This window comes from Triturus cristatus, chromosome 2_1, assembly GCF_964204655.1.
Source record: "Triturus cristatus chromosome 2_1, aTriCri1.1, whole genome shotgun sequence".
Taxonomy (NCBI): Eukaryota; Metazoa; Chordata; class Amphibia; order Caudata; family Salamandridae; genus Triturus; species Triturus cristatus.
Genome location: NC_140581.1, coordinates 177,145,178 through 177,169,890, shown reverse-complemented (window position 1 = coordinate 177,169,890; position 24,713 = coordinate 177,145,178). Strand labels below are relative to the sequence as shown.

The window sequence follows — 24,713 nt, the reverse complement described above, 5'->3', positions numbered from 1 at the left end:
TCCAAGCCAGGGAGTAGACACCCTCAAGCCATCCACATAACCACAAGCTGTGCCTGGGCCAAATCAGCCCATAGTAATCTCCAATGTGATCTGATTCTATAAGTGTCACTGTCAGCTTTTAATTATTTATTGAGAGCACTGTATTTGTTGTATTTAACCTATTTATTGCTCCACTGTATTTATTGTTCCACAGTATTTATTGTCGCACAATATTTATTGGTTTGCAGTATTTATTGCCTCAGAATATTTAATTGCCTGTATGTATTGCACTTATATTTATGCCTTAATTATTTATGATCACCCCTATTTATTGAATCATTAAGACAGTATTTATTTGACCTGCACTATTTAAAAAGCCTTGTATATTGTGATTGTGTTATTATTTATTTAATCAGCAACTAAGAGAAAAAGGAGATAAACAGAGATATTTTCATAATTTTTACGGTGTAGAGTCGTTTTTGGAACGGATGCACGCATGGTTATTGTATGGGTATGACGTATGCTTAGCACGGTGCCTGATTCCTGACCACTCGAGCCAAGCTACCACTGTGTATGTCCTGGGAAGACCCCGTTACCACAAACCTCTTCAGGCGTGGGAGTGGGGTTTTTCCAACATAATTGGTGTTCAGTGGTGGGATAGAGCTGTGCCTACGTATACTCAACAATAACTGTGGGTAGTCCATAGGCCTACACCGGGAGTTTTCTCAAAGCGGCCTTCCTAATTGTGAGTTTTGTTTTTCCAAATTTACTCTGGTGGTGGGAGGAGGTATTATATGAGGTACCCCCCTGCATAGTTACTGCAAATAACTGTCCTCTGACCTGAGTGGGCAAGATGGAGTTTGTACTGGAGAATTTAGAAACGTACACTGTGGCCCAACTCAGGGAGTTTTGTCAGCGGGAGGGGGTGTATTGTCCCCCAGGAGCAAAGAAGGGTGCACTCCAAACCAGCTTAAGGGCTTGGGGGGAGGCACGTCGAGAAAGCAAGGCTGAGGAGGAGGACAGGGATAGAGAGCACGACAGTGAGGGAGCTGGTTTGTACCAACCTGAGGTGGGGAACCTGTTAGCGGGGCCCAGGACACTTTCCAGGAAGGGCAGCAGTGCCTCTAGCGGTGGCTTGTCTGAAGTGGAGTTAACAGACCGGAGGGAGAAAAGACAGCTCACATGGGACTTAGCAAGGCTGGAGAAAGAGAAGGAGGAACAGAGGATGGCTCATGAGATAAGGCTGAAAGAGATAGATCTTCAGATCCTGAGAATCGGGGCACACCCTGTACCTAACGGTGGCAGCGAAGAACGAGAGTACACCAGGGAACCCAAACCCTACCTGCCAAAGGACATAGTAGCTAGCTATGGGGTGGGTGACGATATCGCCAAGTGGCTAGCGGCCTATGAGGTCTCGTTAAGGGCCCATGGGGTTCCAGAGAAGTACTGGGGAGGGGGATTGTACAAGTACATGCCTCCAGCTGGTAGGGATGCTTTATTGGCCCTAGAGCAGGATGAGCAGACCCACTACCCCACCATGAAACTGGCGCTCATAAGAAAGTTTGGACTAACACCCGAAAAGTACAGACAGAAGTTCAGGGGTAGTCACAAACTGGGCACACAGAATTGGGTGGACTTCCTGGACTATGCAAAGAAGGCACTAGAGGGTTGGATTCAGGGCAGTGAAGTGAGGAACTACGAGGGGTTGTTTGATCTAGTACTGAAGGAACACCTGCTCGAGAAATGTTTCCCTGAACTGCGTCAACACCTGGTGGATAGCAAGCTGACCAGTCCCCGGAAGCTTGCTGAGGAGGCGGACATTTGGGCTAGTACCCGGGTGTCCACAAGGGGGACTGGAGGGGATACTCAAAAGGCCGGACAGGGCGCCCCCCAGAAGAAAGAGGGAGGGGAAAAGAAAAAGGAGTTCTCCAAAGGCCCCCAAAATAACTTCCAAGGGAAGGGAACAGGATTCACCCCTAGGGCTAACCCACCCAGAAACCCTAATCCTGGCCAGAGTCAGCAGCCAAGGGTTGTCCATTGCTACGAGTGCGGTGGCGTTGGACACTATAAAGGAGATCCGAAGTGCCTGAAACGACCACCCCCTCCCACTGGAGGAAAGACCCCCGGAGTAGCTAGTGCAGTGCTCGGGGAGGAGATGCCCTTAAATAAGGGAAGGGAGTGGGCGGGTGTCACTTTAGTGTCCCTGGGAGAACGGGAGATGGTTCCTAAGATCCAGGTGCCCGCAAATACTGTCAAGTATGGGCAGTGGGTCACCATCAACGGCCAAAGAGGGGAGGCTCTGAGAGACACAGGAGCCAGTATGACTATGGTGCGTAGCCAACTGGTGTCTCCAGAGCAGGTAATTCCCGATGTACTCCACCCAGCCGCGATGGCTGACGGCAGAACAGGCCACTATCCAGTGGCCGAGGTTCCCTTTGAATGGGGGGGGGTTGCAGGTTCACTTCGAGTTGCCGTAAGCCCTGCCGTGCCAGTCGATTGTCTGCTGGGGAATGACATGGAGCACAACGCTTAGAAGGAGGTGGAGTACCGGACTCCTACTGAGATGCTGGGTACACCTGACTGGGCCTGTGTGAGCACAGGGTCCGCGACTACCCGGAGAGGGAGTTCGTTTCGGCTGGAGCCTGGAACAAAGGCCCAGCCAGCTGCCAGTCAAGGGAAGAACCGAGGACAGGAGGAGCCTGCCTCGGCGTCCACACCCCGTAGGACGGATAGGCCACCGGAGGTGGTGGACCAGGAGTCTGCGGTGGGGGACATTACCAAACTGGAGGACCTACCCATCCCGGCCGAGTGGCACGTGGAGGGAGGCCCGTCCAGGGAGGAATTCTGCCAGGGCCAGAGGGAGTGCCCTACCCTTGAGGGGCTAAGGCGTCAGGCCCAAGCCCAGGCAGCAGGGAACGTTGAAGGGAACTACAGTGTTTACTGGGAGGATGGCCTCCTCTACAGTGAACCCAAGGCACCCCTACATGGATCGTCACGAGCCTTGGTAGTCCCTCAACGTTATCGAGCCTTCCTTCTGGAGTTGGCTCACGAGATCCCATTGGCAGGACACCTGGGGCAAGACAAGACCTTCGCCCGTCTTGTCCCACACTTTTATTGGCCTCAGATGAAAGTGTCGTCCGATACCTACTGCCGGACATGTGTGTCTTGCCAAGCCAGTGGGAAAACAGGGGTGAAGCTGAAAGCTCCCCTGGAACCACTTCCTGTCGTTAGCACCCCCTTTGAAAGGGTGGGCATCGACATTGTGGGTCCGTTAGATCCGCCAACGTCAGCTGGTCACAGGTTTATCCTGGTCCTGGTGGATCATGCCACACGGTACCCAGAGGCAATACCCCTGAGGACCATAACAGCACCTGTTGTGGCTAGGGCCCTGATGGGAATCTTTACCCGAGTGGGTTTTCCCAAGGAAGTTGTGTCCGACAGGGGGACCAACTTCATGTCAGCGTACATGGGGCGATGTGGAAGGAGTGTGGAGTGACCTACCGGTTCACAACTCCTTACCACCCCCAGACCAATGGTCTGGTGGAGAGGTTTAACAAAACCTTGAAAGGCATGATCAGAAGTCTGCCTGAAAGCCTGCGGAGGAAATGGGACGTCCTCCTACCCTGTCTACTCTTTTCTTACAGGGAAGTGCCACAGAAGGGAGTGGGCTTCAGCCCCTTCGAGCTTCTGTATGGGCACCCTGTACGTGGACCTCTCAACCTGGTGAGAGACGGATGGGAAAGAACTCCCAGAAAGCTTCCCCAGGACGTGGTGAGCTACATGCTGGCCTTCCGGAGCCAAATGGCTAAGTTGTGGAAGCAAGCTTCTGACAACTTGGAAGCCAGCCAAGCAGTAATGAAGGCGTGGTATGACCTCAATGCTCACCCGGTGGAGTTGGAGCCTGGCCAGAAGGTGTGGGTGATCGAACCAGGAGAGCTTAGCGCCCTCCAGGATCGCTGGTCAGGACCCTTTGAGGTGTTGGAGAAGAAGGGTAAGGCTACCTACTTGGTGGACCTGAAAACCCCTCGTCAGCCCCTACGGGTGCTGCACGCCAACCGCCTCAAACCCCACCACGAGAGGCCCGAAGTCATCTTGATGATGGTGACTGACGGAGCAGAGGACGCGGAAAGCGAGCCTCTCCCCGATTTGTTTGCGTCTCAAGAGAAGGATGGGTTGGTGGAGGGAGTGATTCTCTCCCCATCTCTAACTCCTGAACAACAGGAGGACTGCCGCCAGGTCCTGGGACAGTACTCTTCGTTGTTCTCCCTTGTCCCGGGTAGGACTCACCTGTGCGTCCATGACGTGGACACAGGAGACAGCCCACCTGTGAAGTCCAAGATCTACCGGATGTCAGACAAGGTGAAGGCCAGCATTCACAGTGAAGTCACTAAGATGCTGGAGCTAGGAGTGATCGAACCTTCTAGCAGCCCCTGGTCCAGTTCGGTGGTGTTAGTACCAAAAGCTGCACCACCGGGTGCCCAACCGGAACTGAGGTTCTGTGTGGACTACCGGGGACTGAATTCAGTGACCAAAACTGATGCTCATCCGATCCCTAGGGCGGATGAATTGATTGACCGGCTGGGAGCTGCCCAATATCTGAGTACCTTTGACCTTACTTCTGGGTACTGGCAGATCTCTTTGACTGATGGAGCAAGGGAAAGGTCAGCCTTCTCCACGCCCAATGGCCACTACCAGTTCTGTGTGATGCCCTTTGGGCTCAAGAACGCACCTGCCACGTTTCAGCGCCTGGTAAACCAGATCCTCACCGTAATGGAGAGTTTCTCTGCTGCTTATCTGGATGACATAGCCGTCTTCAGTAACAGCTGGGAGGATCACTTGCGTCACCTGCAAGCTGTTCTCCAGGCCCTGAGACAAGCTGGATTGACGATCAAGGCCAGCAAGTGCCAGATCGGGCAGGGGTCGGTAGTGTACCTTGGACACTTGGTGGGTAGGGGAGCGGTGCAACCCCTCCAGGCGAAGATCGAGGCCATCATGGCCTGGGAACCCCCCAAGACACAGACTGAGGTCCGAGCTTTTCTGGGCCTCACGGGATATTACCGCCGCTTCGTGAAGGGGTACGGTACCATCGTAGCCCCCCTCACGGAGCTCACGTCCAAGAAACAACCTCGACGGGTAGTCTGGACGGAGGCTTGTCAGCAGGCCTTTGTGAGACTGAAGAAAGCCATGTGCGAGGCCCCGGTCTTAAGGGCCCCAGACTTTTCCAAGGAGTTCATTGTCCAGACAGATGCATCAGAACATGGCATTGGGGCAGTGTTATCGCAACTCAATGAAGAGGGTCTGGATCAACCCGTGGTCTTCCTATCCCGGAGACTACTTCCCAGGGAACAGAAGTGGAGTGCAATAGAGCGTGAAGCCTTTGCAGTGGTATGGGCTCTGAAGAAGTTGCGGCCATACCTGTTTGGCTCGCACTTCCTGGTTCAGACCGACCACAGACCCCTTCGTTGGCTGATGCAGATGAAGGGGGAAAATCCCAAGTTGTTGAGGTGGTCTATTTCCCTACAGGGAATGGACTTTCAGGTGGAACATCGGCCTGGAGTGGACCACGCCAATGCAGACGGTCTCTCAAGGTATTTCCGCCTTAGTGATGAGAACTCCCAAGGGGTTGGGTAGCTCTCCCCACTTTCAGCTGGGGGGGACGCGTGTTAGACCTGTCAGCCCTTTGGGTGGTCCCTCCTCATCATTATTTATTTTGTCCCACTTTTGCCTCAAACCCTGTTAGAATTTTTCCTTTTTGGGAACCACCAGACTTTTTCGTATTGATGCAGATTCAGGGAGCCATTTTAGCTACCCCTGGAACTTCTGTCTGAGGGCCTGGAGCACAAAATGGTGGCCACCTGTGACATCATCAGAACCCACTGGAACCTACTAGAACCTTCTGCAACATTCTGGAGCCCTGTGACAGTTGGAGGCGGTTTAGAATGTTGGGAAGCTAAGACAGAGAGTTGGCAGTTGGAGCTGGCAGTTGGCACCTGACTGGTGAAGAGAGAGCAGCAGAAACCTGAAGGAGGAAGGAGTGAGGCAGCAGGGGTGGAAACTTGTGCCTGGAGTGGGGTCCATAAACCCACCCTTGATACTAGTCCCTACTGACTGAGCCCAACCTGGAGCCCTGTGTGGGAAGAAGCAAGAAAAACCATCTTAAGGACCTGGACAGCAGGAACAGGCCTTAGAAGCAAAGAACAGCAAAGTCCTGACCTGATAATTGGTTTTCCTGGAGTCCGACGTCGAGAAGCATAGAGACCCGGAGCCCGAGGTGGAGAAACGGCGCTGACTGGAAAAGCAGACGTCTTATCCGGAGCCGCCAGAGGTCGAGAGAGGGCGCCGACGGAGGTCGTAGAGAGTACCAGAGGTCGAGGAGGAAGTCACCCGAGGTCGAGTGAGCGGCGTCGACGGGGGAGTGAAGTCCGCCCTCCGGAGTCGCCAGAGACCGAGGTGAAGCGTGCCGGAGGTCGGGAGTGGAGATCGCACTCCGGAGTCGCCGGAAACCTGAGGAGAGGAGCACCGGAGGTCGGGAGTGGAGATCGCACTCCGGAGCCGCCGGAAGTCGACATCGAGCCAAGGCCGGCCGACGTCATCGAACCTGAGGTCGCCATCGGACCGGAGCCGCCCGAAGTCGACATCGAGCCAAGACTGACCGACGTCATCGAATCGGAGGTCGAGATCGAGCCGAGGCCGCCGACATCGATCCGGAACCGCCTACCGGCGTCGTCAAGAACTGACATTGTGCCGAGGCCGCCGACATCGAACCGGAACCGCCTCACGGCGTCGACACGACTCCAGCGGCGTCGGAGCTTCAGAAAAAGGGCAGTAAGTGGAATAGAGGGCGCCTAAGGCCCTGTGGAATCCTGAGAGACTACCCTAGGGGCTAGAGAGGTGCTGGAACCAGCTTGATTGTGCCAGGGGTGAGCTGAGACTAATTCAGAGGGGTTGTGTAGAGTGAGAGAGCCAGGTCTCTAGTATTCCCCCCTTGATCTACCTCAGTTTAGGCCTCAGCCTTGTCCAAGCCAGGGAGTAGACACCCTCAAGCCATCCACATAACCACAAGCTGTGCCTGGGCCAAATCAGCCCATAGTAATCTCCAATGTGATCTGATTCTATAAGTGTCACTGTCAGCTTTTAATTATTTATTGAGAGCACTGTATTTGTTGTATTTAACCTATTTATTGCTCCACTGTATTTATTGTTCCACAGTATTTATTGTCGCACAATATTTATTGGTTTGCAGTATTTATTGCCTCAGAATATTTAATTGCCTGTATGTATTGCACTTATATTTATGCCTTAATTATTTATGATCACCCCTATTTATTGAATCATTAAGACAGTATTTATTTGACCTGCACTATTTAAAAAGCCTTGTATATTGTGATTGTGTTATTATTTATTTAATCAGCAACTAAGAGAAAAAGGAGATAAACAGAGATATTTTCATAATTTTTACGGTGTAGAGTCGTTTTTGGAACGGATGCACGCATGGTTATTGTATGGGTATGACGTATGCTTAGCACGGTGCCTGATTCCTGACCACTCGAGCCAAGCTACCACTGTGTATGTCCTGGGAAGACCCCGTTACCACAAACCTCTTCAGGCGTGGGAGTGGGGTTTTTCCAACACCCAGTATGTATGCAAGTGGGGGCAGGACCAAAGCATGTGCAGCAAGTCAACATTTACTTGCAAGAAGCATCATCTCTGTGGAAAAACCTGTTGATGCTGGCAGGTGTGAGACAATCTCTATGTACAATGTAGAGCTGAATAAGCTTGAATCGGACATTGTGTGGTACATGTCTAGGGTACTCTAGGACAGCGGCCCATTCCTTTTCATTGTAGGGGTATGCTAGATCAGCCTTCCAGAGCGGTTGGGGTGTAGGGGTGAGGGCGAGAGTCAGTAACGAACACCAGGTATCTTGCCTTTCGCCTGTTGCTCTGTACCGGACTTCGGCCGTTAATCGTAGTTTAATGGGCATTGACACTTACTCAGCGCAAGCAGTGCGGCTGCCCTTTTGAAGTGTTGACTTTAGAGGCAGGGGAAAAAGGAGTATAGAGGCAGGGGAAAAAGGAGTAGATGCGGGGGTGAGGAGGGCAAGCCTTGATAGGGGGGAGAAGACTGTCGTCTGTGTCACAAGGTGGGGTAGACTGCAAATTCCAAGCCATGGGGAAAAGTGCTGCAACTGGATGGGGCAAGGGGAGTAGAGAAGGGTTAGCGAAGTGGGTGCAGGGAGGGAGAATGGGGGGGGAATGGAGAGGAAGGGTGCATCCTATGACCCTAGGGTGGTAGTGCGCCCAGTGTGTAGATGTGCAGCATTTGGGGTCTCCACCAATGGGAAGAAGATCCATTTTTCCATGCCCGGCGGTGGGGAGGGAAAAGGGGAGGTGGTGAGAGGGAGGAGAGAAACTGGGAGGGGAAAATGTGGAGGTGGGTTGCAATACCTTCTTAAAACAGTATTTGATTGTTTGTTGTTGAGGGTATCTTTTGTCTTTGTTTATTTACCGATCCTTCCCCCAAAGTGGCCTTATAATATCAAACCCCAGTAGATTATAAAACCCACATGACCTGACATAAAGGCTTAAGTAAAAATTTATAGTATCTGATGATTGGAAAAAGTCGAGTTTACAGTCAGAATTTCCAAACTTCTTTTAGACGATTGAAGATTCAATTAAATTTTGCACTACAATCCTCATGACAATAGAAATAATACACGTGGGCGGATTTTACGCAGGCTTTACTTTAGTAAAGGAATGGGTGAATCGGTGTTCCCAGAAGATGGCAGCATAGGGAGGGACTGGGAAAGTTGGGAACACCCAATCTGTTGGAACTTTATCGATATTCACTCAACATTCTAAATGCATTTTTCCACCCAATTTAGCTATAGGAATTGCTGGGGCAACCTCACCCTTTCTTCTGGAGATGAAGGTTTATGTAATTTCATAGAAAAAAGATTAATGGAATACCATTACTGAGAAAGCATTTTACCAAAACTGTTTAATGGAAAGTAACAAGATGAATGGCATTTATCATTTAAAAGAAACCAATTCAAAGATTGTCTTTATTGAATTTGGCTTTTGCATGCTTATTTTGTAAGGTGTAAATGCAATGGTTGCAGGTCTTACTTTCAGAAACCTTTTTGTTGGAGATATTTATTGCATTACTTCAGGGGACGTTACTTCAGATTTATATCTTTTATATCTTTTACATCTTTAAACAATTACTTTGAAATGTTTAAATTTGCTGACCTTTCACCCTTCTAAACACCACACATCCCTTACCCCCTTCGCCACCCCTAAAAACCATTCTTCCATGTCCCTTAAGAAATCCCCACCACGTCTAAACTCCACCCATCCATGACCTGTAAACTCCACCCATTCCCTGTACCTTAAAAACCTTTTACCACGCCTAAACACCTAACTCTGAACCTTAAAAGTCCTTTTTACTCCTAATCGCATCAATCTCTGAAGCCTCAAAATCCCTCACTACCCCTAAACTCCACCCATTCCTGAACTCTAAAAAACCCTTTCTATGCCTAAACCCTATCCGTAGCCCCTCATAATTCCCACAACCCTAAACAACACCCATGCCAGATCCCTAAAAATCCCTCTTCTCCCGTAAACTCCATCCATCCCTGATCCCTAAAATCCCTTTCTTCCCTTAAGCTCCACCCATCTCTGAACACTAAAAACCCATTACCTCTGTAAACTCAACCCATCCCTGAAACTCTTTCTGCCCATAAGCCTTGGTCATCCCAAGCCCCTATAACCTTCACCACTGCTAAACTCCTCCCATTCCTAAACGCTAAAAATCTTCTCTACCTCTAAATGCTACCCATCGCTGAACATTTAAAACCAGGCCTAAATTCCAGCTATCCGTGAACCCTAAAAACCCCGCACAACCTCTAAACTTTACTCATCTGTGAATCCTAAAAACCTCATCACCCCTAAATTCCACCCATTCCCGATCGCTAAAAACCCTCAATACTCCTAAAGTCCACACATCCCTGAACCATAAAAACACCCATTTACCCCTACACATCATCCATCCTTGAATTAAAAAAAACTACCCGTATTCTTCACCCAATTTTAATGTACTTGGGATTTCTCCCTAAAATTATCTTTCCTTTAATTTTCAGTATTGTTTGTATTTCCTTAAAATTGCCTTTACTTAAATTGGTTTTCCAAGATTTGTTTTCGGCAAATGTGGGTACTTAGCTTTTGTTTTTCCATTAATTCACATACATCAGTAGAGGAAGTCACGTGGAAAAATGCCACCCTAAACTTAGAGAAACCTGCACTGAACTCGAGATGCGGGCTCTTTAAAACAAACAGTAGAAGCCAAGCGATGTCCCAGTCTAAGCATCATGGCCACCGCACCAGGAGTAGCATTTACTCTTGAGCAATTTCCACTTACACCCACCTTGCTAGTGGCCAGTTAATTCTGATGCATTGGACATTTAGTAGTAACACAGCTGGTGAGTGATATTCCACCCTGAGGTTTCTCATGCTGCCAGAAAAAAAAAACATGCAGGAATTGTCATTCTAATTCCTACATGTAATTTCTCTAAAATGTCTAATCACTGTTATTTACCCTCTCTGAAATTATCACAAACCGAAAACTGTAAATCTGGGGAAGAGGATTCGGGGGATTATAAATAATTCTTTTTAATAAAGGATTTAGTGGAAAATCCGCAGCAATACATTTTTTACAGTTGAAGCACTCCTAGAAATCTACCACATATCCAGGGTAGCTACTGGATTGTTTGTGAAATGAAAGTTGTAGATCTTTCCCAAATGTAAGAGAAAACCTATGATAATAATTAAGAGACTTTTACTCACAGCTTTGTAAATAGGTCCCCTGGTCACTAGTTATATAGAGACAGTAAAAATAAAAAGCGCTTAAAATTTGTTCTTCGAATTTAGAAAAGTAGAGCTTACAAAACAGACACAGATTTCTAACTTTAGGAAAGGTTTGTTATCAAAGTCAGCTAGAACTGTTTATTTTACCAGAGTTGCTGCACCCTTTATTGGCATGACCTTTTTCATGTTTTGTAATGCAGTTTCAATAGTGCGGTGACCTTGCCTCCATTTTTGCTTCCAACAGATGTAGCTGTTTCACCAATAAATGTACAAACACATAACCACATACATCCAGTACAAAAGAGTGGGCTTTAGCAGCTGCTGGCATATTTTAGAACTTGGCATTGCTTGGGTGGGGTGCCTATAGAGCCATGGAATTTTGTGGAAGGTTTTATGGAGCTTTGAGTTATGCCATTAGGTAACCTCTCCACTGTTTTCTGTTCACCTTTGATGCCTCTGTAACTCCCCTCCACCCCCCCTACTCCCAAAGTGCTGGATATGGCCACCACTGACTCCCACTGCATGCACAGCAGATTTGTAGGTAGCTGGCTTTTTGTGTAGTAGACAAAAGCGAGGGCCCACAGGTTGAGCATCTGGCCACTACCCTCTGTCTCAGACATGGCATTAGATCAGTTGGGACCTTTTTAGAAAGTTTGAAAAAAATCTAGCAGACTATACTTTTTGAAGGCCTAACTGTTTAGGATTCTTATAAAATTCGGATACAAATGGTCTGGGGGACTTAACAAAGGCCCTAACAGTCCAAGTTTAGTAATTTGGAAAAATCGACAAATTCAAAATATATTGTTTTACTGTCCATTGTGGATTTGCTTTGTGGATTCTCCTTTTGACCAAATGGTATCAGTAAATGCAAAGTCCCACTGCTGAACCACCAATGTATGAAGCTGGCTCTTTATATAGTGGACCAAAGCGAGGTATTGTGTGTAAAGAATCCAGGCAAACCCCAGTTGGTTTACAGAAGCACAAATGATAACCCAGATGCTCTCTTTTGTGGTAATGTGGGCAAGCAGTTAGGCTTATCAGAGGGTAGTGTAAGCATTTGTTGTATTCAAAGAGAGTAAATGAGACACACATGCAAGAATAATTCTGAGACCAGTTTAGGAAAACAACTCATATTTTTATATACATTTTGATGCCAAGAACTTCGTTATCAAGTTACTTTTTCAATATGAAATTTTACAGGTAAATAAATAGTGCACTTTCGTGAGTCTTTACGCAGCAATGCTGCCCTATGGGACAAAAGGCACTTTGGGTAGTAGGGGGTCAAGGTCCAAAGTACCATCAGCAGTAACCTGTTATCTGCCCTGGGGTGTCCAGGTGCAGATGTGCTGGTCGGGTGGTAGGTGTGTGCTCTATGCTGGTAAGAAGAAGGGCGGCCACCTGGAAACAGGTTGCGGAGGGAATTGGGGACACGTCCGTGAGCTCCCACCTCGAGACTTGGGTGCGAGGTTCCTGGGAACAAGGGAGCACAGTCCATTCATTTGTTGGTACCCTGGCTGGGGCACCTGGATGCCGAGGGAAAAGGTTGGCTGGGTTCTGTACCCCCTAGGGCCTTGCGGTCATCAGTCTCCCCCGGTTGAGGTTGCAAAAATCAGGACAGCTGGGCCACTCTAGAAGTGGGTCTATGTGGTACTGACATCCCTCGACAGATGCTCAGTCTTGGTGTCGTTGGAATACCGACTGGACTCTCATGGTCTTTGTTTGCTGCAAGGGGTCCAGTACTCTGGGTATTGGTTCCGGTTGGTCCTGGTCCCTTTCACTTGGTGGGAGGACAGACCTGACTTTCAGGAGCATAGGTACGTCTTCCTGGAGGGCTGTGGAGATGGGCTAGCTAGTGAGTCACAACTTGGTGAATCAGACTTTGTTTTTCGGTGCCTGTGGACTTCTGGGGAGTAGCTTCTCTGCTCCAAGAGATTGCTGGCAATTTGCGAGGGCTGGCCATCTCCCATGGGTTCTTGGAAGCTGGTCAGCTATAGGACGAGTTGCTGGTTGCGGCCGTCGAGACTTGGTGTAGGCAGGCAGTATGTGGCACCAAAAGCCAGCTGTTAGTCTTCTATCTCTCACTTTCTTTTGTGGCTCTTCTGTATCCTCTCTTCTTGATCTGGTGAATCTATGTTCCTGTTGTCTGGGGTGCCTCCTAAATACTCCATTTTGGGGCATTAAGGGGGAGCGACAGGTAATAGCCAATGGGCTACTTACACTTAGGGTGTCTGCACCCCCTATATGAACACTTCCTGTGGGAAGTGGGCATAACCCTGACCCAGAGGGCCTAATTCCACCAAAAGTAAGATGGTGGAATTCTAAAGCCGTGTCTACGTCAGGTAGACCATCTTGGGGGTGGAACGAGCCTGAGAGAGGGACACAACTCCTGCCTAGCTAATATTCCCACCTGCCTCGTGCCAAATGGGTCTGGCGCAGGAGGATGGCATTTCCCCTGTCTGGGGAAGCTGTGGGTTGCATATGAAAAGGAGGCAGAGAGCTTTGAAGCCTCCTGCCTTGATATGCTGATCAACAATCAATAGATCTTTATTCAACCTGTTTAGGTCATAAAAGAAAACACAGAATAAATAAATACAAATAGTTATCAATGATTAAATATCCGGTTATCATAATGTGGGGAGGATATGAGGTGACAGTGGCCAAAAAACATTTTCAATGGGAAGCCAGCGTTTAGCATAAACGCTGATGCGACCCAATGAAAATGAAGGGTGGGGCTTCAAGTCCCCTTCTGAAATCTCCTCTCTCACTTTAGGTCTCTCTGCTGCAAGACCTAAAAAGGGAGTGGTACAGATCCCACACATTATAGGCTTATTAGCCTTTTTGATAGCTCACTAAAGATTTTTTCTAAGATTACTTTAGCCAAACTTGATGTCTGGGCTATTGAAACCAAGAGAATTCCAATAGAACAGGGGGGCTTTCGGGAGTGTCACTCCACTATAGATCTATGTTTTGCATTATTCGAAAGGCCCTGGAGGAAAATCAAAGGCTGTGCTGTTGTTTCGTCGACTTCCGGACAGCCTTTGATTCTTTGGATAGAATATCTTATGGGGGAACCTTGCTGCTTGGGACCTCCTGCCAAACCTCCTTAGTGCACTTCAATCCTTGCACTCTAGTAATTGGGCTCAGGTGAAGTTAGATAAGTCGGGTCGATTATCACAAAGAATTCCCATTGACTTAGGCCTGCGCCAGAGGTGCGTTTTAGCACCCCAGCTTTTTTGCCTATTTTTGGCTGACCTTCCCACCTTTATCTCTCAATCTAAGTCTTATTCCCCTAAAACGGGGAACCAGCTCATTGCCTGTCTGCTTTATGCAGACAGTCTGGTATTACTGGATTATACCCCTATTGGTCTGCAGATGAAACTAAATACCCTGGCAACTTATAGCAAGCAGAACCAGCTCCACTTATTTGGAAAAGTACAAGATTTTGGTTTTTGGAAAAAAAGCAGAGTTTCACCTGGCAATTAGACACACTGGAGGTGGAGCAAGTCGATCAATATGGATATTTGGGCTTAACCTTCAGGAGGAATCTGTATTGGGTTATGCACTGGGATGGCACCAAGCAGAAGGCCCCGTTGCAGGCCAGCTGTAATAGCTTTAATAGTAAATTTGGGAGGCTTTCACATGTTCCAAGGTAAGATACCTCCGCTAGGTCTGTATGGAGGAGAGGTTTTTTCCCTTGATCCAACATATGAATGGGACAGATTAGAAGCGGTAGTGCTCAAAAGGCTCTTGTCACTCCCCCAAGGCGCCATGGATCAGGCCATAAGGAGCCAGTGCAATCTGGTCTCCTGGAACCTGGCGGCTTCTATTCGGGCTCTAAGATACTCACACAACTACTAATCTCCCTGGATGACAAGCATGTGGACACCAAAAGTAACTGAACTAACTGTCTCACTGAAATAGCAACTTGGATGAGGGAACACTGTCTAAAGTTAAATGCTGTAAAATCAGAGATTCTACTTTTCGGTGGAGCACACCTAATCTGGGACAGTACCTGGTGGCCCTGGGCGCTGGGAGCCGCCCACGAACCCGAGCGGGTTGCAAAAAATCTGGCCATCATTTTTGATTACGCACTGTCCATGCAAGATCAAGATCAAATGCTGGGTGGAAAAAGCTTCGCTACACGGAAGCTACTTCATAGACTCTTTTCATGGATCCCCTTAAACTGCAAAAAATCTATTACCCAGGCCCTGTTTTCTAGCAGATTGGATTATGGGAATGCGCTCTGTGTGGGCATGCCCGTGTATCTCTTCTCTCGCCTGCAGGTGGTTCAAAATGTGGCTTCCAGGCTGGTTTGCAATAAAAGCAAGCATAGCTCGGCGTCTGAGAGAGCTGCATTGGCTACCAGTACGTCAAAGTGTAAAGTTCAAGCTCCTTTCCTACGCACACAGAGCTCTACACAAGAAAGGCCCCCATATCTTGCAAGGCAAGACAAGATTGAATTTTACGCTCCCCCATGAAAGTTGAGGTCTCGCCATCAGGCCCTGCAAAGATCAAACAGTCCAAAAGAGATAGAGCAGGAGACTGATCCTTTTCCAAACTTGCAGCCGTCCAATGGAATTAACTTCCACTAGACTTATGGCTAACAGAGGAATATCCTCCTTTCAGGAAGAAAATAAAAACCTCCCTGTTTCCTAGATAATAACTAAAGCAAACAATTATCCACTGATGCCTCACCCTGAAACTGATTACATTCGTCTTCCCCACTTCAGGATTATGCTCTCCTAGCGCTGTGCGTGATGTCGCTTGGGATGAATGTTGCGCTTTAAAAATACAAACACACTTCTGGAGGATAATGGGGTGATTAAAGTCTCCAGATTGTGCTGGGAAGAGATCCAATGTAGTGTAAGGATGTGGGCAAAGGCCTTAAGAACCAGACTAATTGCCCTTAGGAACCTCCATTCAGATAGTGGTTCAATTGCATCTTGATTCGCCTTCCCAGGCAAGCATGCATTGAGAGAATCTGTTTCTCTGGTGTCTTAATCAATTGACCTATTGTACCTAAGCAAGAAACCATCCATCAGCTTTTCAATATCCACACTGGGCCAGGACACTGTTTTCCCTTATTTATTGCAGTTACCAGACCCAGCATTGAGAAATGAAATATTAAGCGTTAGGGTGGGATGTAACCCAATCCCGCCCACATTGGACCAGGGTGCAGATTAATAGTGGTATCTGCCCCCTGAATGTTAAATGCTCCCTTCTGCATATACTTGTGGACTGCGTCTTTTATCTTGTAAATCAAATTAATTTTTTAAGACCCTTTGTTTTTTAAATACGATGTTCGCCATAGGAGGAAAGCGGTGGAGCTATTGCCAGAAATGCGCTATTTTGATGTGGCAGTTGGAATTGCTCGGTTTCTATGTTCTGTTAAACAGAATTTTAATGATGAACTGTAGTGGGTAGGGGGTAATGGGTAGTTAGGAGGAGGCCTTTTAATGATCTTAATTGTCAATTGAGTTTTTAGAATGTTTTATGGACAATTGTCTAAATAAATTTGTTTTTCTACCTACCAACGCCTGTCGATTACAAACCCAGTGCCTGACACTTAACAAATGTCTCAACAAAAAAGAGGGAAAATCAGTTTCTCCTTCTAGTAGACTGAAGCTTACTGATGAATGGACTGTGGACAATCATATAGGCTCCCCATATGATTATAGGGCTGACTTTCTGAGAATGAGGAAAGTGGAGAAAGGCCGATGGAACGCTGGGGGGTTAATTACTCCATCTGTGCACTAGGTCAAAAAACCAAAAGTGGGATCCAGCCCGGCGGCCTGTGACTGGTGTGGACGTGTAGCTGGGGAACTCATGAATACCAGTGTCCTACACACTACTCAAAATGGCTTCTTAGTTCACTTGTAATATCTAAGAATCGTCTTAGACATCATAGGGGCATATATGCTCATGGAGATATGCCCACACGTAGTATAGTGTACCCTGCCTTAGGGCTGTAAGGCTTGCTTTAGGGGTGACTTACCTATACTGCATGCAGTGTCTGCAGGTATGGCACACAAGAGATGTGCAATGTCGTGTCTTCACTTTTCTCTGCACTATGGCATGCAGCATGCAATGGCAGTTTGCATGTTGGGACTGAGGGGTCCCTTAGTGTGGCACAATACGTGCTGTAGTTCTTAGGGACCCTCTGTAGCCTCCTTTCCCCAGATTACCAGGGATACCACTTACTTGGGACTTACAAGAGGTGCTAAAGGTATTGGTAATTGGGGGAACAATTGTACAGTTGTAGGGAAAGAGATCTGGCCTTGATAGCAGGAACCCATTGCTCTTCTGTCAAAATTGCTTCAGATACCAGGCAAAAAGTGGGGGTGACCATGTCAAAAAGAGGCTCTTTCCTACAAAGGGTCTTCTAATAAAGTTAGAAAAATAAGAAACCTCATTACAAGATGGATGCCATGCATGCAATGCAACTTTCTTTTAATGGAGTTTGTTTTATGAAACTCCATTTTGAGATAACTGTTGTGATATATGTACATACACACCAACTAAACTATGAAAAAAATGGGCAAATCCAATAGGTTAATGCCCAGCAGCAAAGTCCAGACAAATTATCTTTGACTGTGCTTGTTACTGTTATTTACTAAGGTATTAATGAACTATTTCTAAAAATATCTGCTTACTGAGTTTTTGATTAGCATCAGCAAAAATTAGATTAAGTATTACAAAAGCGAAATCAAATTAGCATATTTATTTTAGCAATTTGCATTGTAGTAATAACATGCTGGTTATATTTAATACATTACATTAGTGTCTAGCCCTTAGTGTCAAGGTAATAAAGCCATTGGGGTATATGATGCAGTCTGCATCATATATCTCAGTGGCTTCCAGTATATCAGTTTGATTCAGTATGAGCAGAACCAGTGCAAAAGTGGGGGCAAACGATTTTGTAAATAGTTGTAGCATACGCCGATTATGTGTTTAACATTAATTGTAGCGCTCAAGCCCACAACGATAAAGTGTTAGTAAAACAGGTTACGAAAGCCTTGAAAGGTGCAAAATAGGCACACGATTTGCATATCGCATTCTGCCTCATTTTTTTTTTTTTTGTTTTTTTTTTTTTTTGAAAACCTTTATTAACAGTTCAATAAGAACAAGTATGGGCCTACAACCCCCCAGGGCCGGCCGCTAAGCAATCAGAGCAATAACGACAAGTACAAACACAGGCAGCACTTCGGGGAGCAAAATCGTACTACTAATACTGTGAACAGCGTAAGTAGGGCACCAGGAGAAAAAGGTTTTCATTTTATGATGAGACAAGGCAGTAGGATCAGGTGACAAACAATTTTAAAACAACGATCACGGAGCTGCAGAGTAATGAACGTTAGCGAGTTACAGCAATCTATTAGGTCGATGGCGCAAACACAAGAACATCAGGATGGGGAAGAACATAATATACAGTTGCGCCCGCAGTCCCCCGCCAAAACTCCCCAAGAACACCCCGGAAGTTGTGAACACATGGAATGGCAACGAGGCATAACAAAAGGGAGTGTATCACGCTGATCCCAGAAAAAGAAAAAACAAAAAGAATCAGAGAAGAAAAAGGAGGCCATAGAAAAGGAGATGAAAGAATACAGAATCCCCTCCCCCAACCCCCCACCCTGCACCTCTGCAAATGAGTACGGCCCCCCCCCCCAGCAGTGTGCCTGTCGCCCTGGAACCAGACCCGAAATATAGAAGAGTAGGGAAAAGGAAGTAGGAAAAGACCCCCACCAGGCGGGGGGTAGAGAAAGTATTTATAAACTGGAGGAGGGCCTTCATAACAGACCCCCGGCGTTCTCCCTCCCGCACGGTAAGGTTCCCCTAAAGTGAACAAGGAACAGCACAAAGACAATCTTCTCAAACCACGATGGGGAGCATTATGTACCTATTGTGCCAGTAGCCATGTCAGGAGAGCACGCCACCTCTATGCCCGCCCGTCCATCAGGCGACCACCCCCGAGGGGCCAGCCTCATCCCTGACCACTCTTTGGAATTCTGCCCATGCCAACCCCTCGACCCAGCACCATACCCAATGTTCCTAGGCAGAGAAATGTCCAACAACGACAGAGAAGCGACGCACACAGGTGGGGTGGAAGTCTCTGAACATCAACACAGTCCGCCGCGTGAGGAAACAGGCTTCCCAGTGCTGCCCTAGGATCTGCACTGCATGCAAGGTTCAGGGAGGCAGAAGCAGCCAAAGCAGACATTAGTTGCAGGAGTTGTCCCTGGGTCGTAGGAGGGCATGTACGGGATGAGGCCACCACATCACACTCAGGTCCAACGCCTCCGGGACAGATCAGGCCCTCAGAAGGTCGAACACACTGTAGCATACTGGCCGGGGCGTCCAGTCGTGCACTAACCTCAGGGGTGGCCGCCACAGCATCCTCCTGCATGCAGTGTGGGTAGTCTCTGTATTCGTGCGGACAGGCGGGCCGCCACTGCCCCAACTCCGACGCCACACCATCGAGCCTACTCCCCAAGATCACGAAACCATGAACCAAGGAGGAGTGAAGAGTACCAAGAGCCTCGAGGAGGTCGCCGTACCCCAGCTCAGCTCTCTGCGATCTCGCCGCCATACTCCCAGAAGTCGTACGCTCACAGGCCCGCCGCGGCCCAGCGGACAGGATAATAGGCTTCATCGCCCAAAGATGGCCGCCAAGTATGCCCGACCCTCACCGGGGCCGGGACAAGCGTCGCGATGTCCACGTCGCGGGTGACCGGGTTCCGGGGGCAGGCAAAAAACTATCCGTGGTCACGGGCAACAGTCGTCCCCACCACGGACCAGCCCCCGTGGAAATCCGGGGGCGGCCCGCAGCGATCGGGGCAGGATACGGACGGCGGCCGGGCAGCTCACCAGCAAGGCAAGGGCAGTCACCGGGGAACCTAAGAGTTGCACCCCCGGTCAAGCACTCGGTCCGCTACGCTGGGCAGTAGAAGTGACCATGCCGAAATGTAGGCCGAGTTTGGCACCGCTCCGGTGGGCCGACTCCACCCAGTCACCACTGGCCGCTGTTGTCGCACTGCCACCCGGCCACGGCGTCCACTCGATGTCCCGGCTCCAGGGCCGCACAGGCCGCAAGTTCAGATGCAGTTTTCTCCGGTAATACCGCAGCTAGAAACCTCGGAGTCAGACAGTCGGGAGCCCCTCTCCTTCAGAAACACGACCACGTAGCACAGGTTAAGGATCTCAGGCAGGATATCCGTGCGGGATGCAGAGGTTCACGGAGCCGGGAGTCTACGCTGCCGTCCCGGTCGCCATCTTGGCTCCTCCCCCCATTCTGCCTCATTTTACCTTCCAAGATCTCAGGTCACATTTAGCTTCGGCGTCTAGATGACCTCCAACATGATGGTGTGAGATCATGGAGTTTGTGAATCTGAGTATGTAAGAGGCAGACGCCTCAAACTGTGTCTTCCACATGTTTGGACTATTCTACTCCTGGTGACCCCTTCACAGTTTTCTTCTGAGCCCAGCTGGGCCTTACTCTGGGGTTGAGAAACCCTGCTCTCTACTATGCTCTGCACCAGTTATATTAATAACACCAGTAAAGCGTTTTTATATAGCTTTAAGAATCTTGCTTCTGCCATTTGGCAGTGGACTGTTTCTGAGCTATAAATTGTAATATTTACTGTGCATTCAGTGTTGACTTCGCTTAATCCACAAAGGCATCTTTTTATATTAAATACATTCACAAATAATTATGCGTTTCCTGTTGAGTAAATGTACATAATATTTTACCAACATTTTAACATGTTTTGAATGGGAGATGATTTCGGCTTATTTAGATAAACTGGAAGTAAACTTTCTTTTTTCATCTTTTTCTTTCTTGACAAAGGGATACGCACCACCACCCAAAAATGGCATTGAGCAGAAGCGACAAGGACGCCCCCTCAATATAACTTCTTTAGTTCGGATGTCATCAGCAGTGCCAAACCAAATCTCAATTTCTTGGGCAACTGAGATTGGAAAGGTAAAATCTACTTTCAGGCCTTTATAAGTAATGTCCACTGACAACGCAGATACCATCAACTTCTGTTTTTTGTTGTATTTTCTGGCAGCACTTTAGTGCCTCATTTCACTGTTTGTTTCACTGAGAACAGATTAACACAGCAGATCTCTTGAGGTATTTCTGTCTCAGTTCTCATTTCCCCCTTCTGTTTGTACTAAAACGTTTAACATTGTGAAATCTTGAAAGATTCTCAAATGAGAGATTTATCAATTGCTAAATGGAATCGCACCAATAGACAATTTATGTATATTGTGCTATAAAGCACATTTAAAACTAGATGGATCATACCATTGCAAGCTTCCCTCACAAAGCAAATAGTTCTGAATTATTGTAGTGTACATGTATCCACTGACAATATGAGCTGTGGATTGCTGATTGCTTCTTATTGTTGCAAACAAGCAGAACTCTTGTTGAACTTCAACAGCCTCAATAGGCCTCATTACATAATTTCGCTGATGCTATTAACAGGTTGCCAGCTCTGTCAACATTATAAGATCCATGGGAAAACTACAAATGTGTTTTTTTTCACCCTGACATTTTATCTTCAGAAAGCATCTGAATTTTCTCTGTGTATGTCCAGCTGGGATATGAGGAATTACTAGGGGAATTCCCCTAGAGTTACCAATTCTTCCAATGATTCCTATTGTTTAGTCATCCTGTTAACTCCACGCATAGTAGTGATTGGTACCCCTGTATCAGTAATTCTGAAGGGCAGGAGAGGATTTGATGGGGCCAGTTGTGGGAATCCCATAAAAATGCCATATGTAGGGCAGCATAGTCTAGGTAAAGGATTCCCAAACTTTTTCGACCCGCGACTCCCTTGGCCATTGCCCGTGGCTCCCCACTGTTACTTTTTTTGGAGGGTGGGGGGAGATGAGAGTTTGGCCTCGGGAGTACTTGCATTTTTCTACCTGAAAATAATTGGGATGAAGCTGATGAAGGTATTATAATCATATACACAGGGTGTTTCGTATTACTAAGGCGGCACCTCTAATAAAATATTCCTAGTTACGCTTCTTTGCCCATGCCTTTTTTAGAGTATGTTGGACCTAACGTCCTTGAGGTAGCTTGACTCAGGCCAAAAGGCTTTTATCCCACTATGGCATATCGTGCTTGCACCTCACTCATCTCACACCTTAACGCACACCACTTAAAAATGACGCTACACCAAAACGGGGTTCAGACTCAGAAAAGAAGTTTTATCTTTCCTTTTTAGGTGCACTCAATTAGCATTTTTCATTACACTCAGGATTAACATTACAAGGTATTCAGAGCAACAGTGTGATTTCTTTCAATATCCCAGTATAGCACATTCCTAACCTTTGTCGTATCTGTCAGACCAGCACCTCGATTCTCATTTTTAAAATGACATCCCCCACATGTTCCACTTCATATAACCCCTTCTCCAGGTGTACAGTGGGTCCGCAGGTGGCCCTACAGACAGTTGGGTACCCTGGACACCTCACTTCTTGGGCTCTGGTCTAGCATTTACGATCATTCTTAACATCAGACGCTATACGGATGTCTTATTTGGCTACTAGGGATCACAGTTGTACTTGAGCTTGCACCTGTAATTTCTTATTGATCAATAGTACATTAACTTGGTTGAACATCTGCATATGAACCATCCCAACCACTGAGAACCAGAATTACACCATTGAATCTCGCTTCTCCCTCTCATCCCCAATACATAGTTCACAGTCTCGCAAGGCACCGGTAGTTTCTTCTCTCCTCCCCTCCACTCAAGCCCCGTTTACTGCCAACCTCTTGGTTTTCTTCCCCTGTCGATCGGCGAAGTTTGAGCCGAGTATTCACCTCTTCCGTCGTTGTCAGCTCACTGCACAGGCACGGGGGGAAAAACCCTTTTCACCCAAAAGGAGGGCAGTATTGGGGCACCCCCCGCCCATTTCCTCCCTTGATGACTCTCCAACTCGTGAGTCTCGCTATGGGGGGCCCTCTTTCCTCTCACCCTCGATTCCGCTGGCTAGTCGGCCCGAACTGGGGTCCCTCTTCCCGCAGCTCCGGCAAGGCTCTTCGCCTGAGGCAACCCGGTGAAGAGGCGCGGCCTCCTCTGACTTCCAACGTCAGAGGGGCGGCGCTTTGACCTCGGGCCCTGTCACACGATACGGGGGAGGCGGCTTCCAGGCCTACTGGCTGCGTCTCGCGTCAGCTGCTCCGACGCGTCGTTCAAACACCGGTTCTCACCAGGAAGTCCCGACTCCTGCTCCGATCCTCTCAGCTCACCGCAGACTACTTTTTCGCAGCCTCCAGCGAGCCTCCCACTTGGGTCAACGGCGGCGTCCTCCAGTCACAGCGCCTCCCCAGGACCACGCGCCGGCCCACGGAATCCCGGCCAGTGGCGGTGAGTCTCATGCGCGTGGGGCTTCCAGGGTACAGGCTACTTTCCGCTTCAGCGACAAAGGACCATGAAGTCCCTAGCGCGTTAGATATTAGGGTTACGCCGCACTCTTCTGGCACAGTGCTGGGGTGGTTGTCACTCGGGCCCAAAAACGCTCAGCTGACAGAGCGCCTCACCGTTACTCAGAGGGAGCTGAAACTAAGGGTGCCAGGGTCACACTGCCACGATCCGGTAGTCAGTCACTTTGTCGCTACAAGGGCTCAAACCTCTGTTTCCAGAGCCCCAGGCAACCACAGGAATGTGAGAAGGATGGTCCCAGACGGCAACTCCTCCCCTGGTCCTCCTTCAGGGATCCTGGCTACATGGAGGCCCCCATGGTGACGATGACCTCCAAAGTCATTGGCTGTGTTCAGGGACCGGTCAGAAGGTTGGGGGTGGTGTCAACTGATGAGGGAAGTCGTGCAGACCCTAAGACCTGTCAATTCCCTATCTAGCGCAGCCACCTCCCCACTCAGGTGCCTTACTCCTGACTACCTCACAGCTCAACTAAGTCCTAAAATGGCCGCCCTGCCCTCACCTCTATTTATCACCTGGGGCCTGACTGGCCAGAGTGGCACAGAAGGTTCCGGAACCTCTCATGGCAGTCTATGGCCCAGGTGCTGAGGTGACAGTTGGAGCCACCATTTTATGAGACTAACCTCCCTCTTCCTGTTTCCTCATTGAAGCACCTTGCGCCTCTCCCTCAGTTAGTAAGGATGAGGCGCCCAGAACCTCTACATCAACACCAAAAGTAGTTAGTGGACAGGGAAAAAAAAATGAGAAGGGAAAGGGAAAAAGAATAAAATGAGGAGGGAACTGCCAAAGGGCTGACCGGTCTAACAGAGTACCTTCTCAAACTTTTCTATCCCACTTACAGTGCTATATAGCACCCCAATGCATGTAGGCCCCATTGCCAAAGTGTTCCTGCGCTTGAAGAATATTTGCACGCACTTCCATTTCTACCTATGTCACACGTGCCAACCTGTCTCAGCAGGGTGACTCACAATTTTTAAACCACATACAGATTTATTTTTGCTGTCTCTTCCCTAAAATAGGCTTCAAATCAATGCTAGTAAAATTAATTCCTCTAATTTCTTTTTTTCTAAACGTCCCTCTTTCTTGCTTCCAAATGTTGGCATTATGCCGTATGTAGTGTTTTACTTCCCTGTGCTCAAGGAGAAAGCAGGCCTGTCTGGAAATGTGTGTGTATTGAAAGAAATGTGTACTAGAAGTACCTATGGTTCAAGGACAGATGTCCATACTTAACAATACTTAGTAGTGTGTTTAATAGACAGGACAATTGTGCTTTCCATATAACTTGCATTGGTGTAAAATGCATTTGGAAAAAAACGAATCTATTAACGAGTCTAACAAAATAAATCAGGCGTTTTCCACTTACTTGGGAGTGTTGGAACGTGGGGATCCAGTGAAATATGAAGGTCCTCTCCCTTGACA

At 48.1% G+C, this 24,713-nt stretch overlaps 1 protein-coding gene across 7 annotated transcripts in view; it reads left to right on the top strand.

Annotated features, from left to right (window-relative positions):
• Positions 1-24,713, top strand: part of PIAS2 (protein inhibitor of activated STAT 2) — a 451,007-nt gene that overhangs the window by 147,849 nt on the left and 278,445 nt on the right. For all 7 annotated transcript variants that reach the window (XM_085629369.1, XM_085629360.1, XM_085629352.1 and 4 more), the window contains exon 6: positions 20,687-20,821. In XM_085629369.1, the coding sequence (XP_085485495.1) occupies positions 20,687-20,821 (135 nt within the window). The remainder of the gene's footprint in view (positions 1-20,686; positions 20,822-24,713) is intronic.